Source organism: Rutilus rutilus (genome assembly GCF_951802725.1).
Source record: "Rutilus rutilus genome assembly, chromosome: 10".
NCBI lineage: Eukaryota > Metazoa > Chordata > Actinopteri > Cypriniformes > Leuciscidae > Rutilus > Rutilus rutilus.
In genome coordinates, this window is record NC_140215.1 from 2,885,001 (window position 1) to 2,902,636 (window position 17,636).

The 17,636-nt window shown below is 35.9% G+C and overlaps 1 protein-coding gene across 1 annotated transcript in view; it reads left to right on the plus strand.

Moving 5' to 3' along the window:
- The window catches only part of pfkla (phosphofructokinase, liver a), a 25,602-nt gene extending 12,765 nt beyond the window's left edge, over positions 1-12,837 (plus strand). The window contains exons 10-22 of the mRNA XM_084421386.1: positions 1,185-1,310; positions 1,546-1,610; positions 1,728-1,791; positions 2,665-2,811; positions 4,274-4,344; positions 4,426-4,513; positions 7,014-7,166; positions 8,248-8,412; positions 8,657-8,718; positions 9,278-9,389; positions 10,130-10,229; positions 10,435-10,540; positions 12,323-12,837. Coding sequence (XP_084277512.1) covers positions 1,185-1,310; positions 1,546-1,610; positions 1,728-1,791; positions 2,665-2,811; positions 4,274-4,344; positions 4,426-4,513; positions 7,014-7,166; positions 8,248-8,412; positions 8,657-8,718; positions 9,278-9,389; positions 10,130-10,229; positions 10,435-10,540; positions 12,323-12,470 — 1,407 coding nt within the window. The 3' untranslated portion in view covers positions 12,471-12,837. The remainder of the gene's footprint in view (positions 1-1,184; positions 1,311-1,545; positions 1,611-1,727; positions 1,792-2,664; positions 2,812-4,273; positions 4,345-4,425; positions 4,514-7,013; positions 7,167-8,247; positions 8,413-8,656; positions 8,719-9,277; positions 9,390-10,129; positions 10,230-10,434; positions 10,541-12,322) is intronic.
- The last annotated feature ends 4,799 nt before the right edge of the window (positions 12,838-17,636 follow it).

Below are 17,636 nucleotides of genomic sequence, written 5' to 3' on the forward strand. Positions count from 1 at the left end.
AGTTGTGGTCTGTGCAATAAATATTAAAAGTTCTAAACCATCTATTGTGTTTTGTTGTTCCACTATAGTAATGATAATATTTTAATATTTAAGTTAATAGGTGTCTCTCACATTGTCCCACAGCAACATTAAAATAGTGTAGATTAGTGTACAATGTTTTATAATAATAAGATGTTATATTTAGTGTCCATTTCATTCATTTAACATTTCACATTGGGGGTATCCAAGACATTTCTTATATTTAAACTTTTTTCTTTCTTTTTTTTTAAGTACCGCAATAGTTACTTTCCCTGGTAATTAGTTACTTTTGTAATGATGTAATTCAGTTACTAACGCAGTTACTTTTTATGAGAAGTAACTAGTAACTATAACTAATTACTTTTTAAAAGTAACTTACCCAACACTGACTAAGACCGACGGAAAATGAAAAGTTCTACTAGGCTGATATAGCTAGGAAATATACTCTCATTCCTGCGTAATAATCAAGAAACTTTGCTGCCGTACCATGAGTCCAGCAGGCGTAATGATATGACGCAGCGCCTGAAAATAGTCCCTAGCTCAGTAACTTCCAACGTGACCGGGACTAAGTTTGTCTAACCTATTAGACCTATTTTCAGGCACTGTGTCATATCATTACGCCTGCTGGACTCATGGTACGGCAGCAAAGTTTCTTGATTATTACGCAGGAATGAGAGTATAGTTCCTAGCCATATCAGCCTAGAAAATTGCAACTTTACATTTTCTGTCGGTCTTAGTACACGATGTAACTACAGAAGAGTCAAGTTTTAAATAGGAAAAATATCTAAACTCTTTGGTCATTTTTTTTTTTGAGCGATGCTAATGGTCCTGTCCGATTCAATGATCTATGCTAAGCTATGCTAAAAGTGGTACCGCCAGACCCGGAGATCGGCTGAATGGATTCGAAAACGGTAAAATTCAACTGTTTAACTCTGGGGGAATTGTAAAATGAGCCTATTTCCAAAAAAAGTGGAGTATCCCTTTAACTGGCTACTCTCTGCTGTCTCAGACAACGACATCACTTCCTGTCGGCCACCGTAACTTCTGTTGATTGCAATTCATAACCTCACTAGATGCCGCTAGAAATGACACACTGCACCTTTAAACCCTTACAGTAGTTTTGAGTAGTGATGTTGACGTGAGGCTGTGGATGTTTTGTCCTGTAGAGCAGTAAGATGGGTGTCGAGGCCGTGGTGGCCCTGCTGGAGGCGGGACCGGACACCCCCGCCTGTGTGATCGGCCTATCAGGGAACCAGGCCGTGCGTCTCCCGCTCATGGAGGCCGTAGAGATGGTGAGTCTTCAGTAGTGCACCGGTTTTTACTCCCAAGTTTTTTTTAAAACTGCATTTATACATTTGCAGACATATAAAAGGTATTACATCAATTACAAAATGAGACAAGATGTCTGGTAAGAAAAACAAGAAACAACACAAGTCGATACAATCTCAACATTAACCAGTGCATGAAAAACAAGTATTGTCAAGTATATCTTGCCTTAAGAGAATAATTTGACTCTCTTTCTTACAGACTAAAGAGGTTCAGAGGGCCATGAATGAGAAGCGGTTTGAAGAAGCCATCCAGTTACGGGGCAGGTGAGACGCTTCGTTATCATCTGTGTTAATTAGCAGATAAACCTGCTGAGGTCAAAGTTTGAGAAGACTGATGTCCACACAAGCGAGTAATAATGAATCAAATGATACTGTTTACAGGAGTTTTGAGAACAACTGGAACATTTATAAGTTGCTGGCCTATCATAAACCTGCTGCGGTCCAGGTAACACACGAACACTAAACCTGATTTTACAGCATTATATGTGACCCTGGACCACAAAAACAGTCACATGGGTACATTTTTTGATATTGAGATTTATACATCAGCTGAAAGCTGAATAAGCTTTCCATTGATGTATGGTTTATTAGGATAGGACAATATTTGGTCGAGATACAACTATTGAAAATCTGGAATCTGAGGGTGCAAAAAAATCGAAACATTGAGAAAATCTCCTTTAAAGTTGTTCATTTATGTTCACGATTGTGCTGCATTCACTCACAAAAATAAATGTTTTATATATTAACAAAATATCTTCACGGAACATGATCTTTACTTAATATCTAAATGATTTTTGGCATAAAAGAAAAATCTATAATTTTTTGACCCATACAATGTATTGTTGGCTATTGCCACGAATATACCCGTGTGACATGTGACTGGTTTTGTGATCCAAAGTCACAAATACAAAACTGTAAACTTTTACATTCAAGTCATTTTTTGCAACTGGTACTTATACATTTTTATTTTAGCTAAGATATCAGGGCTTATGGATCATAAAATGCTAATATTAAAGTCAAGTTTTATTTCTATAGCACTTTATACAATACAGATTGTTTCAAAGCAGCTTCACAGTGATAAACAGGGAAAAAACTGAATCAATGATGCAAACATCAAAATATTAGACAAATTTAAATTCTCTAAATTCTATCTAAGTGTAACAGCATTTTCTTTTTTCAATATTTTTGAATAATTCTATTTAAAATGCATAGACTCTTCCATTAGAAAAGAGCAGATTCTTGGTGCTCAGTGAAGGGTTGGTTTGGTTATGTGTTCTTCCATTATATCCCAGTTTCATGCTATTAATTTTGATCTCAGAGCAACTACTCGATGGCCATCCTGAACGTGGGAGCTCCAGCCGCCGGCATGAACGCTGCGGTGAGGTCAGCGGTGAGGGTCGGTCTGGCCACGGGACACCGGGTTTACTTCGTCAGCGATGGATTTGAGGGTCTGGCCAATGGAGCGGTGAAGAACTGTGCATTTCAATGATTTCTTTAATGATGCATTTTAATGCAGTGACTCTCCAGGGCAGCTCTAGAGATGAAGTTCATGTGTTCATGTCCTCATATAGTGATGAAAACACCACGAGCATCATGTGTGCTTCAGAATGTGTGTAGTAGATGAAACTGATTCACACAGAGACACGCAGAACATGCAGACTTCATATTTAACCCTTGTGCATCATTTCAAAAAAGGTCCACAGTGGACAAAAATGTCTGTAAAAACCGTCATAAAATTTTGAATCTTGGGAGCGCAGACTTAAGTTTGGTCTCATTTTAAAGAAGACCCGTGGCAGATTATTGCTGAAGTAAAAAAAAAAGTAAAAAAAAGAAAAAAAAAAGTTATAGAGGTTTAAGTTTATGAAAATGATTTATGAACAATATTTTATATAAAATATATATTTTATGAAACATGTTGAACTCTTAAACTGCTTTGAAAATCAAAGCCATAAATCTAAACAAGTCGTGTTCCAAATTTGAGATTGATATCTCAAAAAATGAGCTTTCGTTAAGATTTTGTTTGGGCGCAGAACCAAAGTTTCCCCATTACATGCAGCAGAACTCCTCTGGAGCACAGTGGTTTGTCCGTGATTTGCAGTAGAGTTTTTCTCTCTCAGATATTTCAAGCACACATACACGCACATACACACACACAATTTTTTTATTACACATATACCAACACACCCACACAATTAAAGCTGCTTAATTGATCCAATTGGCTCTATAATATGCATAAGCAGAAAACAAGAATAAAGCGAGTATTTGCTTTATAGGCCAAACCTGAGAAATTAGCTCCATCTGGTGAAAAATAGTACAAATTAAAATTTTGAAGCCTTGCCAACAGAATGAAAGCCTATTAACAAAGATTGCATCATTTTATAGTTAAATGGCCCTGGGATTAAAAATTGCAGTTTTAATGGGTTTCAATGGGGACATTTTTGTCCAAAAGGTCCTGAGAGGAACTATTTTGTGTTGCTAGTGCAAAATAGATTTATTAAAGGAAATGGGGGTGAAATAGTAAAATTCCAATAAAAATACACACCTGTGCCAAAATATATGCAGTTGGCATTAACACAGGCAAAGTGATCAAAAAAACGAAACTTAAAAAGATAAAAATGTCCATAAGGTCGCAAAAGGGTTAAATAGTATTTTTTGTGCTTTAATTCCATGACATTTTGTGTTACAGTATACTGTAAATTTCATTTTTATGAATGGATTCCGTGATTCCATCCAATGATTCCAACCAATGATCCTATTATCCATAATTCCCAAATGCATGCAACAAATGAGTGCAATCCAAATGAACAAACAAAAACATTTTTTTAATATAAAAGGGGGTAGTATAATCTCTTTCTGTTATTTGGGAAGAACAATAGTTATATGAATATTAATGAAATTGTAACATGAAATCCCACTGTTTTTTTTAGGTAAATGAAGTGTCGTGGAATCAGGTGGCCGGCTGGACGGGTCAGGGCGGATCTCTGCTGGGAACTAAACGGTCAGTCATCTTTAAAAGTCAGTGCATTTTTCACTGGCTCTTTGATTTAATCCCAGCTTTGTGACCCTCGATGTTCTCCAGAACCCTTCCCAGCACCTGCATGGAGAAACTGGTGGAAAACCTCAGCAAGTTCAGCATCCAGTCACTGTTTGTCGTCGGAGGTTTTGAGGTACACAAACATGTTAATGCAAACTAATAGACATGCCACTTATTCTGTGTAATGTGTTTCTTTGTTCTTCAAAGAGCTTGCTTTGTTGTTTCAACAACCATAACCTTTTGTAGTAAGACTGCACTTTTTGTGTATTTTTATATATATATACATATTTCATATTTCTTATTGATTCTTTATGTTTATATGATTTTTAAATTTTCCTTTTGTGTTCATTTAGTAAAAATGTATAAGTGTCACTGTCTTTTTTTTTTTTTTTTTTTACTAGTGCTGATTTTGCGGTAAAAAATTTGTATTTACTGTGTAACAATAGCTGTACTATCCAGATTATGGGGGGCAAAAATTTCATGGGGTGCAAAAAAATCATTGTTTTTACATTTTGATATCTATTGAATACTGTCAAAATTTGGAAATAAAATTTGAATGTTTTTTCTGTATCACCCAGCCCCAGTTTCAACCTGTGTTATCTTCCACTTCTTGATATCTGACTGTACTTCCTGATATCTGACTGTACTTCCTGATATCTGACTGTACTCTATGATATCTGACTGCACTTTCTGATATCTGACTGTACTTTCTGATATCTGACTGTACTTCCTGATATCTGACTGCACTTTCTGATATCTGACTGTACTTTCTGATATCTGACTGTACTTCCTGATATCTGACTGTACTTTCTGATATCTGACTGTACTCTCTGATATCTGACTGTACTTTCTGATATCTGACTGTACTTCCTGATATCTGACTGTACTCTCTGATATCTGACTGTACTTCCTGATATCTGACTGCACTTTCTGATATCTGACTGCACTTTCTGATATCTGACTGTACTCTATGATATCTGACTGCACTTTCTGATATCTGACTGTACTTTCTGATATCTGACTGTACTTCCTGATATCTGACTGCACTTTCTGATATCTGACTGTACTTTCTGATATCTGACTGTACTTCCTGATATCTGACTGTACTTCCTGATATCTGACTGTACTCTCTGATATCTGACTGTACTTTCTGATATCTGACTGTACTTCCTGATATCTGACTGTACTCTCTGATATCTGACTGTACTTTCTGATATCTGACTGTACTCTCTGATATCTGACTGTACTTCCTGATATCTGACTGTACTTTCTGATATCTGACTGTACTTTCTGATATCTGACTGTACTTTCTGATATCTGACTGTACTTTCTGATATCTGACTGTACTCTCTGATATCTGACTGTACTTTCTGATATCTGACTGTACTCTCTGATATCTGACTGTACTTCCTGATATCTGACTGTACTTTCTGATATCTGACTGTACTTTCTGATATCTGACTGTACTTTCTGATATCTGACTGTACTTTCTGATATCTGACTGTACTCTCTGATATCTGACTGTACTCTCTGATATCTGACTGCACTTTCTGATATCTGACTGCACTTTCTGATATCTGACTGTACTTCCTGATATCTGACTGTACTTTCTGATATCTGACTGTACTCTCTGATATCTGACTGTACTTCCTGATATCTGACTGTACTTTCTGATATCTGACTGTACTTTCTGATATCTGACTGTACTTTCTGATATCTGACTGTACTCTCTGATATCTGACTGTACTTTCTGATATCTGACTGTACTCTCTGATATCTGACTGTACTCTCTGATATCTGACTGCACTTTCTGATATCTGACTGTACTTTCTGATATCTGACTGTACTTCCTGATATCTGACTGTACTTTCTAATATCTGACTGTACTCTCTGATATCTGACTGTACTTTCTGATATCTGACTGTACTTCCTGATATCTGACTGTACTCTCTGATATCTGACTGTACTTTCTGATATCTGACTGTACTTCCTGATATCTGACTGTACTCTCTGATATCTGTACTTTCTGATATCTGACTGCACTCTCTGATATCTGACTGTACTTTCTGATATCTGACTGCACTTTCTGATGTCTGACTGTACTTCCTGATATCTGACTGTACTCTCTGATATCTGACTGCACTTTCTGATGTCTGACTGTACTTCCTGATATCTGACTGTACTCTCTGATATCTGTACTTTCTGATATCTGACTGCACTCTCTGATATCTGACTGCACTTTCTGATATCTGACTGCACTTTCTGATATCTGACTGTACTCTATGATATCTGACTGTACTCTATGATATCTGACTGTACTTTCTGATATCTGGCTGCACTTTCTGATATCTGACTGTACTTTATGATATCTGACTGCACTTTCTGATATCTGACTGTACTCTCTGATCTGACTGTACTCTCTGATATCTGACTGTACTTTCTGATATCTGACTGTACTTTCTGATATCTGACTGCACTTTCTGATATCTGACTGTACTTTCTAATATCTGACTGTACTCTCTGATATCTGACTGCACTTTCTGATATCTGACTGCACTTTCTAATATCTGACTTAACTTTCTGATATCTGACTGCACTTTCTGATATCTGACTGTACTTTCTGTGGTGTCCAGGCGTACGAGGGCGTACTGGAGTTGGTTGAAGCGAGGGGCCGTTATGATGAATTATGTATTCCCATGTGCATCATCCCTGCCACCATCAGCAACAATGTTCCAGGCACTGAGTTCAGTCTGGGCAGCGATACTGCGGTTAATGCAGCGATGGGCGTAAGTACAGGACTCACGACACACATAAACACTCATAGATATTTTCTTTTAGATTATTGGCATATGTATTTTACTAAACCTAAATGTAACTTGCAAGAAATGGAGAAGACAAGAAAATATTGTTTCTCTGTTTCCAAACCTAGTGAGCTGCCTCTACACAGTAGATGATTTTGCTAGGGTACTTCTGTAAACATTTATTTTTTTGAAGTTGTGTCAGAATTACAATGCTTCAGAGAATCAATTTTTTTGTCTCCCAACCCTGCATACACACTTAGAGCAACATATGTGCACCAACACAAATGCTCTAAGTTAGTGTAACGCTGTGTAAGTGAGAAAAAATGAAGTGAGATATCAGTGTAAATATAGAAAGAATCAATCAAAAAAACTTACAATTTCACCTAATATTTATGTGTCCTGGCTTGCAACCTCAAGGTCATGGGTTTGATTCCCAAGAAATGCATGAGCCGATACAATGCAAAATACTGAATATGCAATAGAAATCGATTTGGGTAAAAGCATCAATGTAAAATTTAAATATAAATGTATTTTTATGCTTATTTTTTATTTCTTTTTATTGCAAATTTTAACAAACATAAGATACAAAGACAGACAAACCTTTAAACAATAAAAAAGTTATAGTTCAATAGTCAACAAGAAAAAGATATAAAAAAAGCCTCATTTTCCTATTGAAAATTATTTGCCAACAGATGTAAAAGAAAGAAAAGAAAAAAGACAAGAATGAATAAAAGCATATTATGAAAGAATATTAAACATTCTAGATTTTATTTTTATATCTTTCTTATTTACAGACATTGAAATTGTATTTAAGTACAAATTCAATTCTCGTTTGTATACTTTTTGTACATTTACATTTATGGATATAAAACTTTCCAATAAATAAAAGGAGGTTAATACAAAAACTTGCTTTGATAAAATAAAAAATGTTAGGTTTTGAAACGAGGCTTATATCTGAAAAGCTGCACACCTGCACACCTTAATTGCAGAAGCTATAAATAAAGATGCCGTGTCGCTGCATTCGTTGTGCAGTTTTTAATCTGAAGCTGATCTGTGTTTCATGAAGAGCTGTGATAAGATCAAGCAGTCGGCCACAGGGACCAAGAGGAGAGTGTTTGTGGTGGAGACTATGGGTGGATACTGTGGATATCTGGCAACCACCACAGGCATCGCTGTCGGAGCGGACGCCGCTTACATCTTCGAAGATCCTTTCAACATCCATGACCTCAAGGTAGGGCTGTGCGACGTGTATCGTCTATGATAGTATCATAATTATTGTTTTAACCATGTGCCAGCTGATATTATGGAGTCTGTTACTCGTTTTCCAAACAAAAACAGGCATTGAGAGTGCATTTTAATGGCATAATCATTTTATTAAACAGTTTAATATACCGTAAGTTAACATTTCCCAACGCTCCACATCTACACATGGAAGAATAAACACTGTTTTGCTGTTGGTGTGTCACTTCTTTTAGACCAATGTGGAGCATTTGACGGAGAAAATGAAGAAGGACATTCAGAGAGGTCTGGTGCTGAGGTAACGAGTCCACATTAACAACACAGTTTTGCCCTGCAACACATATTTTAGGTTCCTAAATTATTTGATAATAATCTAAACTATTGGAATATAATCATAAATAATCATTTATTATGATGTATGAAAAAAGATTGCAGCCACTTCCATTTTTATGACGGATATTTCGCACCAATTTCCCAGGATGGAAATGGCGGCCGCATCCGAAATTGGGTAACACTTTATTTGAAGGTGTCCTTGTTACAGTGTAATTATTTATGTAAGTACTGAGTAATATTAAGCAACTGCATGTCCTTACTATAGGGTTAGGGTAGGATTAGGGTTTGGTTGAGGATTAGTTGCATGTAATTATGCATAATTTACTGTTATTACTATGGTACATGTAACATATGTAACAAGGACACTGTAAAATAACGTGTTACCCGAAATTGCATACACACAGAACAGACATCTAGCAAATATTCACAGAATTGTTTGCTTGGGTTTCAATTTTCACCAGTGTTTCTCAGGAACGGCTCACTGCACCTTTAATGACATGAGAGTAAATCTGCTCTGTTCACAGGAATGAGAAATGCCATGAGCAATACACCACTGATTTCATCCATAAGCTCTACTCGGCAGAGGGCAAAGGTGTCTTCGACTGCAGGGTCAATGTCCTGGGACATCTGCAGCAGGTACAGGCTCAACTTAGCTATTTAACAACTAATAAAGTGACATATGAAGGGTCCCTTTCAGCATCTCTGTGCATCCTATAAATTATCTAAAAGGACAGGTTCGGTATTTTACACTTAAAGTCCTGTTTACAGATCCTTTCTGATGAAATAGAATGGTTAAGATTAAAATTTGGACACATGCTGCTGTCCCGAGCATTTTAGGTTTCTTTTGCTTTCCCCCCCTCCTCCAGAATGGCTGCATAGGTGCACTGGAACAATCCTTCCTAAAACGCATTCAACTTTCGTTTACAAAGACGTGAAACTCACCGAGTGGTCAGGGGTGTTCACTGATATGCTCACACAAAAGATGCTTTCCAACAGGTGTTATCGTAGTTTTTGTCCAACTCCATTGACTTGTATTGGATGTACTGTGAGGTACGGTATTACTCCGCCGGAAGTGGGGTTGTTTGTATTCTTTCTGTAGGAGTGTCTGTTATTCAAGCTCTCAACGGAAGAATGTACGGGTGTGAGGCGTTTGGAAAAACAGGTCCACAGTTTTACAACGAATGGTAAAACACCTGTTGGAAAGCATCTTTTGCAGAGATTTTTGTGTGAGCATATATCAGTGAACACCCCTGACCACTCGCTGAGTTTCACGTCTTTGTAAACGAAAGTTTAATGCGTTTTAGGAAGGACACCCCAAACAACATTGGGGTTTGGCTCTGCTGAAAGAAATGATGTTGTGTCTCTGATGTTTATAGGGTGGAGTGCCGACACCGTTTGACAGAAACTACGGCACTAAACTGGGCGTTCGAGCCGTGCAGTGGCTGACAGAGAAGATGATCGACAATTTTAGACTAGGTGAGAGGATGTTTAAAACTAAATATAACTGTGATATAAACATCTCTGTATAAATCAGATATTTCTGACTCTTAATTTTACATTTTTGTGTTTTCCTGTTGAAGTCAATGGTATTTAGTCACATGACAGATCTAATTCTGAGCAGCAGGTTAAACTTTAGATTTCTGCAGAAGATGAAAAGAGTGAGTGTGTTTGTGTCTGTCAGGTCGTGTGTTTGCTAACACCCCAGACTCGGCCTGTGTGATCGGCCTGTACAAGAAGGTTTTGACCTTCAGTCCCGTCACTGAGCTGAAGGACCAGACCGACTTTGTGTGAGTGACTCTAACAATTACACACACTACACCAGGTTCAGCAGGGGTTAAGGACACTTTTTCCTAGTCAAAAACTGTCCTAATCAACCTGACTTCACCCTTACATATTAGGCACATACTACTTTCACAACCAGTTGTGCCGTAATGATATCGTAACGGCTGATTTAAGGCGAGACACGGCAGGCAAAAACATGTTTGTTTTTTTCACTGGTCAATTTTGAGATTTGGGGATATTTGTCTTCAATAACATGTCTTCTTTCAGACTTGTGGTGAAAAAAAGCCTGAAATACACATTTAGGTCTTTATTTTACTACACTTTGTCTGTTTGTGTTGTAAATCATCCCGCTGCTAATATATACACCGTTAGAAAGCTCGCTCTCCCCTGTACAATGCTGTCGGATCCTAATATGGTCATTTCCTTTTTATCAGCAACCAATCGTGAAAGTAAAAGGGGGGATTTAACTCTAAATGCGCAATCTCATAAATCTTTAAAGCCCGTTTCCTCAAAATGACTTTTCTCTCATACTCCAAGTCTGAAATCTCCACTTCAGTAGCACCTATATACACCAAACTCTCCAGTCTTGTACCTAGTTATATTATGAAGACATTTACTGAGGGATTTGTAAATATATTATTCCTAGCCTGATTTATATAGCATTTAATCCAAAAAACATGGTGAAAATCAATTGGGTAATCAACTGGGAAAGTTTCATGGTGATATCTGCTAGTTAAAAATGTTACCCTATTCACCTGTAGAGTCTCTAAGAGGCAAAGATATATTTTTTTTCCTCATTTAAAAAAATGGACACATGAAAAAAGTACTTTTGAAAGATGTTGAAAAATTAAACGCATTCTCATGAGATGGAGGAAAGGCTTTATTCTGCTTGGAGAAGACGAGATGACCAGCTGTGTCGAGCTGCTACTACTCACTTTAAAAGATGGATATAAAGTCATCGAAATAATTTAAACAATTGCAACAAAAAAATGTTTAAGTTATGCATGATTCAGGTAGACAAAAAAAAAAAAAAAAAAAGAGTGGAAATGACTTGACATATTATGACATATAATTATTTTCCAGTTCTCAAGGCTGCTTCAAACCTTACTTTACCAATGCATAATGACAAGTCTAACTAGTATCATGGAAGCTTATGGGTAGCAATATTACATTTGAAATGTAATGTGCAAAATGATAATGCAATATGTAAAATGGTAATGCATTTCTGTATTTAAATTTATATTTTCCAATACATTTGTGCAACGTTGGTGCAAAATGAAAATGATGATTAAATTATATAATTTACATTTGCCATTTCATGCAATAGGTTTAATATTCAATTTACATATAAAACATTTTCATTTTGCACCAAACGTTTTAAAAATGTATTGGAAAATTAAAATTAAAATACAGAAATGCATTGTCATTTTGCATATTACATTTCAAATTTAATATTGATACCCATAAGCTTCCATAGTATCAGGGTAACACTTTACAATAAGGTTCATTAGTTAACTAAATTAGTTTTTTTTTTTTTTACATAAGTTAACATGAACTAAGAATGAACAATACTTCTTCAGCATTAATTACTAATACGTTATTAAAATCAAAGGTATTTGTCAACATTAGTTAATGCACTGTGAACTAACATGAAAAAACAATGAACATCTGTATTTTTATTAACTAACATTAACAAAGATTAATAAATACTGTAACATATGTATTGCTCATTGTTAGTTAATACATTAACTAATGAAGCTTATTGTAAAGTTCCTCTCGCCCTGCAGACACCGGATGCCCAAGACTCAGTGGTGGCTGAATCTCCGACTGATGCTGAAGATGTTGGCAAAGTATCAGACGTCCTTCAACGAGTATGTGACGGGAGAGATCGAACACGTGACCCGTCGCTCTCTCAGCATCGACACCGGGTTTTAAAGCGACCTTCAACCCACACACGACTGCCACTCCTCCGTTAAAACAGGTGAACGCCTGATGCTTTAGTAAGTGAAGGAGGGTACGACTCGAGATGTGTGCCTGAACCTGATCTTCTTCTCCATTGGAGGCCTGTATTTGCTCCATCTTTAAGCTGGACTGATGCAGAGCGTCCAAAACTAGATCACTCCCAGTGTAATTAATAGAATTATTGATATATTTACATTAAAACTGCATTTTCGTTTCTAAACACTCTCCGTCCACACTGAAATGTCTGAACACTAGGGGTGTAACGAGACCCTCATGTCACGATTCGATACATATCACGATACTGAACTCACGATACGATATTATTGCGATACTCCAAGACAAATGATAAAAGGTTAACAAAACATTTACTGTTGATTAAAATGCTAAATTTGATATTACATTGTGTGTGTAAATGAACAGGCTTGGACTATGTGCTGGAAACCCAATGCTCAGGAGAATAGAGACACCAGAATAACAATATTCATGATTCTGAAGATGAAAACAGAATTATTTTAGACGAATATGCTTGCGTTGTTTCACGACTAGATATATTTAAAATAATGTAAGCCACTTTTTACTGGTAACATCAGACATTTGGCATTATCAGGACACACAAATATTCCCCCATTGCATTATTATACATTATACTCAACATTTTATATAGTAGTTTAATGTAGTACTGACACTAAAACAATGAAAACTTGAATTTTTTCTCACACAGAATTTTTATTTTGGGTGAACTATCCACGAAATATATTGTTGCATTTGTATTGCGATATATTGTGACACGATATATTGTTACACCCCTACTGAAAATGCTTAAATCATCTTACTGTGTATGCATTAAGCGTAAAAGCTCACTGAGATGATACCGAGAGACCAAATCTTATAAATTCCTCAAGCTATTCTTCTGCCACGATTATTTTATTTGCAAAATATCTCACCATTGAATGCGTCCAGATCACACTCGATCGCCATTACATGTTTGGTCTTAAACACAACTATCCTCATGTTTTGCCACAATCACAGGTACATTTTCTCTCATATCTGCAGGAATGTAATATGAAGATTGTACAAAGTAGCATTTATTTTTAACAACATTATGGAAGTAAATAGCAGGCGCAATAAACCTGGTACAACCATAGATAATGTATCTATCATTATTACATGGCTTGGTTGAATTCTAATGTTATTTCTTGATAACAGACGCTGCTAAGTATAACACACCGTTGCCATGAAAAACAGAGCGTTGCTATGGACGCAGGATTCTAACCGTAGAGACGGAACGGACTATTTTCTTTAGCGGAAGCAATACAATCGTTTATAAATCAATAAACTCCCGTTTAAATCAATATTCTTTGTCAAATTATTGATTTATTTGGTAGGTAGCCATGTAATAAACGGGATAATGTAGAGCGAGGCGGTTATTATAGCGAATACAACCCCTTCAGGCTGATTCAAGATCCCTCCGCTTCGCGTCGTATGATAGTGACTAAACATGCACCATCGTTTTTAAAATACTTCCGTGTTCAAATATATGCATTTAGTAGAGCGTCTTTTAGAAAAGCTCAGTTTTAGCAGGACAAAAACACGTCTCAGTTAAAGGACTAAAAAAACACTGCACACGTCTGTTTCCACTCGATTTAAATAATAATAAATATAATAATAAATAATATGTGTGAATCTATTGCTATAAATTAAATTTGTTATATATTTGAATCACTTTAGACCATTTCATCAAAGCCAGCTCGTGATGTGTCTGGTCCTCTAATTAAAATCACCTTGTTGTTGTAATGTAGTTATTTTGCTGTTCAAAAATGTATTTTCCTTGTGCAATGCAACACCGGCCACGTTCAGTGTAGACGGTCACTGTGTTTATTCTTTACACTAAACTGCTGCTGTTAGTTGATAAAAGTTTCTGCAGATTTTACTGTCTATTTCCTGGCGAATCTTTATTCCTGCAGCTTTTCCATGCGGGGAATGGTTTGATGTCGCAGGTAAAGGTGGAGATTGTGAACCAGGTGCTGTGATTGTGAAACATTAGAACAGGTGATGTGTGTGTCTGTGAGCTTCAGTGTTGTATGTATCTATGATATTGTGACTGTCTATGCAACGTGATTAATGTGAAGCGATAGATAGTTCTAGTGCAGCATGTTTTACATCCCCAGTATTTAATACTCTACATTGACTTTCATTTAAAAAAAAGTCTAGAAAATAATCGCTATAATGAACCAGGTGTGAGTGTAACTAAAACAGGCGAATGAAAGTAAATTAAGCCTGTTGAGGATTTTTTAATTAAATTTTTTTGCATTGTGACATTATTTTCATACACACTAACATAATGTTTAGCATTGCAGTATTAAGAATGAGATTTTTTGTTTTGTTTAATTGTCATGAAAATTTCACAATGCAAAAATCATGAAGATCCTAAAAGCTACATTTTATTTTTGCAAAACGTAATTTTTCTCCTGATTTTGGGGGTTAATATGGCCTGTTTTGGCCAGTTGAATAACTGCTCATACTATAGTCATCTGTGGCCGGTTGCGTAAACGGCTTGGCTAAGACTAGTCTTAAAAATTAGTTATATAAAATAGATAAAAGTTAGATCGGTTTAATGTGAATTGGATATCTTATCTAACTGCTAGTTGTTGACTAGTTCTTAAGATAGTCTTAACATAGTGACTGTGTTTATGCAACTGGACGTGTTCTTGACAGGTTTTGTCAGAACATTTCAAACTTCCATGTTTAGCAGACTTTCGTATTACTGTCAACAACTATGAAATGGTTATTTTACTGAAATCTCCAGAAGTGTACAGTAAATGATTCAGTTTCTGTCTGCAAATGTAAGCCATCACAATCTAACATGTAAATGATGAATGTCATATTAAAAAGGAATGTACTGTCATTTAATAAATAAATAAAAATACATATACTACAATCTATAATAAAAATATATATTTAAAAAATACCTTGCTGTGTTGTAAGTAGAGGGAAAACAATTCGACTTTTTCAGTGTTGTTATATTTTCAGTAACAAATTAGCACCAAATACATTTAATGAGAAGAAAATGCAAGAATTCAAACCATTCCTTTAATTTTCTATTAATTATAATGCATGCATTGAAGAATAAGCATATATTGAAGTTATTTTGAATCATGTTGCTCAAACTAAAATTGCAGCAGTGAACAAATGGAGCAGAATCTGCAGTAAATATTGCCGTATGTAACTGTTATAAACATGTATTTAACAAACATACAACATATAGTGTAGAATGTAACGTCAACAGACGTTTGAACACATCTCTGAAGTACAGCTATATGGATAAGATTTATGTTTGTGAAGTTATCATTTTCCAAAGCTGAATGAAAAGGGAAAGGAATCGGCCGGTCCTGAAGTGTCCTGTGTGGATGAGCTCTTCTGAGGGCTCTCCATCCCGAACGAGAAGGAGAACTCCTCCTGACGACTCTCGGCTTCATCAAACAGGAAGCCTTGGAGAGAAACAACAGCATCAACTCTAGACTCTTGACTTATGTATATAGAACCATTTAGGCAAAATATAATGTATAATTTGGAATAATTTTTTGTTTTTAAACGAAGTCTCTTGCTCATCAAGGCTGCATTTATTTGATTAAAACTACAGTAATATTGTGAAATATTTATTACAGTTTAAAGTAACCGTATTCTATGTGAATATATTGTAAAATGTAATTTATTCCTGTGATCAAAGCTGAATTTTCATCATCATTTTCTCAAGAAACACTAATTTTTTTAAGAATTCAGCAAGGATGCATTAAATTAATCAAAAGTGACAGTAAAGAAAATAAATATATTTTACATAAATGCTGTCTATTCATCAAAAAAATTATCACGGTTCCCACAAAAAGTGTTCAACATTAATAATATTAAGAACCATTATTAATAATTGAACACCAATAATAATTCAATTTTTTCTGAAGGATCATGTGACACTGAAGACTGGAGTAATGATGTTGAAAATTCAGCTTTGATCACAGGAATAAATTACACTTTAAAATAAATTACATTTTAAAATATATTCACATAGAAAACCATTATTTTGAATTATAATATTGACAATATGACTGTTTTTACTGTATTTTTGATCAAATAAATGGAGCATAATCATAATAAATGGTGAGCATAAGAGACTTCTTTGAAAAAAACGTAATTATTCCAAACTTTTGACAGGTAGTGTAGATATTACTCATGAATCATACTTCACCTGAGAACTTGGGTGCTGATCCTGGTGACTTCTGTTCCTAGAAATACAAAATCAGCTTTCAAACATTTCAAACATTCAGCCATTAAACACAAACATTTCTCCAGAAATACCTTTTCGCTGAAATAGGAGCTTGTGAAGTTAAATGGAGATGCCTACAACACACACACACACACACACACACACAAATTAAATGATGAAACTCTTTAATGAAACAATACACGTGTGAGTCTTCCAGCTTCTGAAGTTCACCTCTTCTGCTGCCGATCCCACGTCGAAGTCACAGCCCAGCTTGGAGAACGCAGGTGTGTTTGGACCAGACATCATGGAGAAGACGAAAGCAGGCGACTTGGTGTCCGAGATCTCCTGTCGTCCAGGTGAGCATCTGGGACGGTTGCTGTTAACAGATCGAACAGTAATCAAAATAGTTCTATTAAAACGTGTTTACTTTCTGACACATGTCCGTGCTCTTGTGAATGATACATCATCAGAGCACGTTAAAGCAAATAAAATCAAGAATGTCCTTTCTTGTTGACATTCACAATCCCTTCACTTAAAGACTAGTTTAGAAGACACTTAATATTCAGTAATATTACTAATTTGACTGCACTGACACTATTGGATGAGAAGTGAATTGAGCTGAATAATGACACTAGCCGCGTGTCCATTACCCTTCAAATTGCGCAAATTGAAAATACGCCCAATGGAAACACGTCAATTTCGCAAAAACTCCCTTTTATCGCAAAAAAAAGTTTTTTTCCGCTCGCATGAGGAGGTTTTTCAGGCAATTCGAAAAAGAAATATTTCGCAAAACTGCAATGGAAACAGTTTTTGCGCATTTACAGGTCACCTGACGTAGATGACGCGGTGTGTTTGGACAGAATACGAGACAGGGCTCTTTA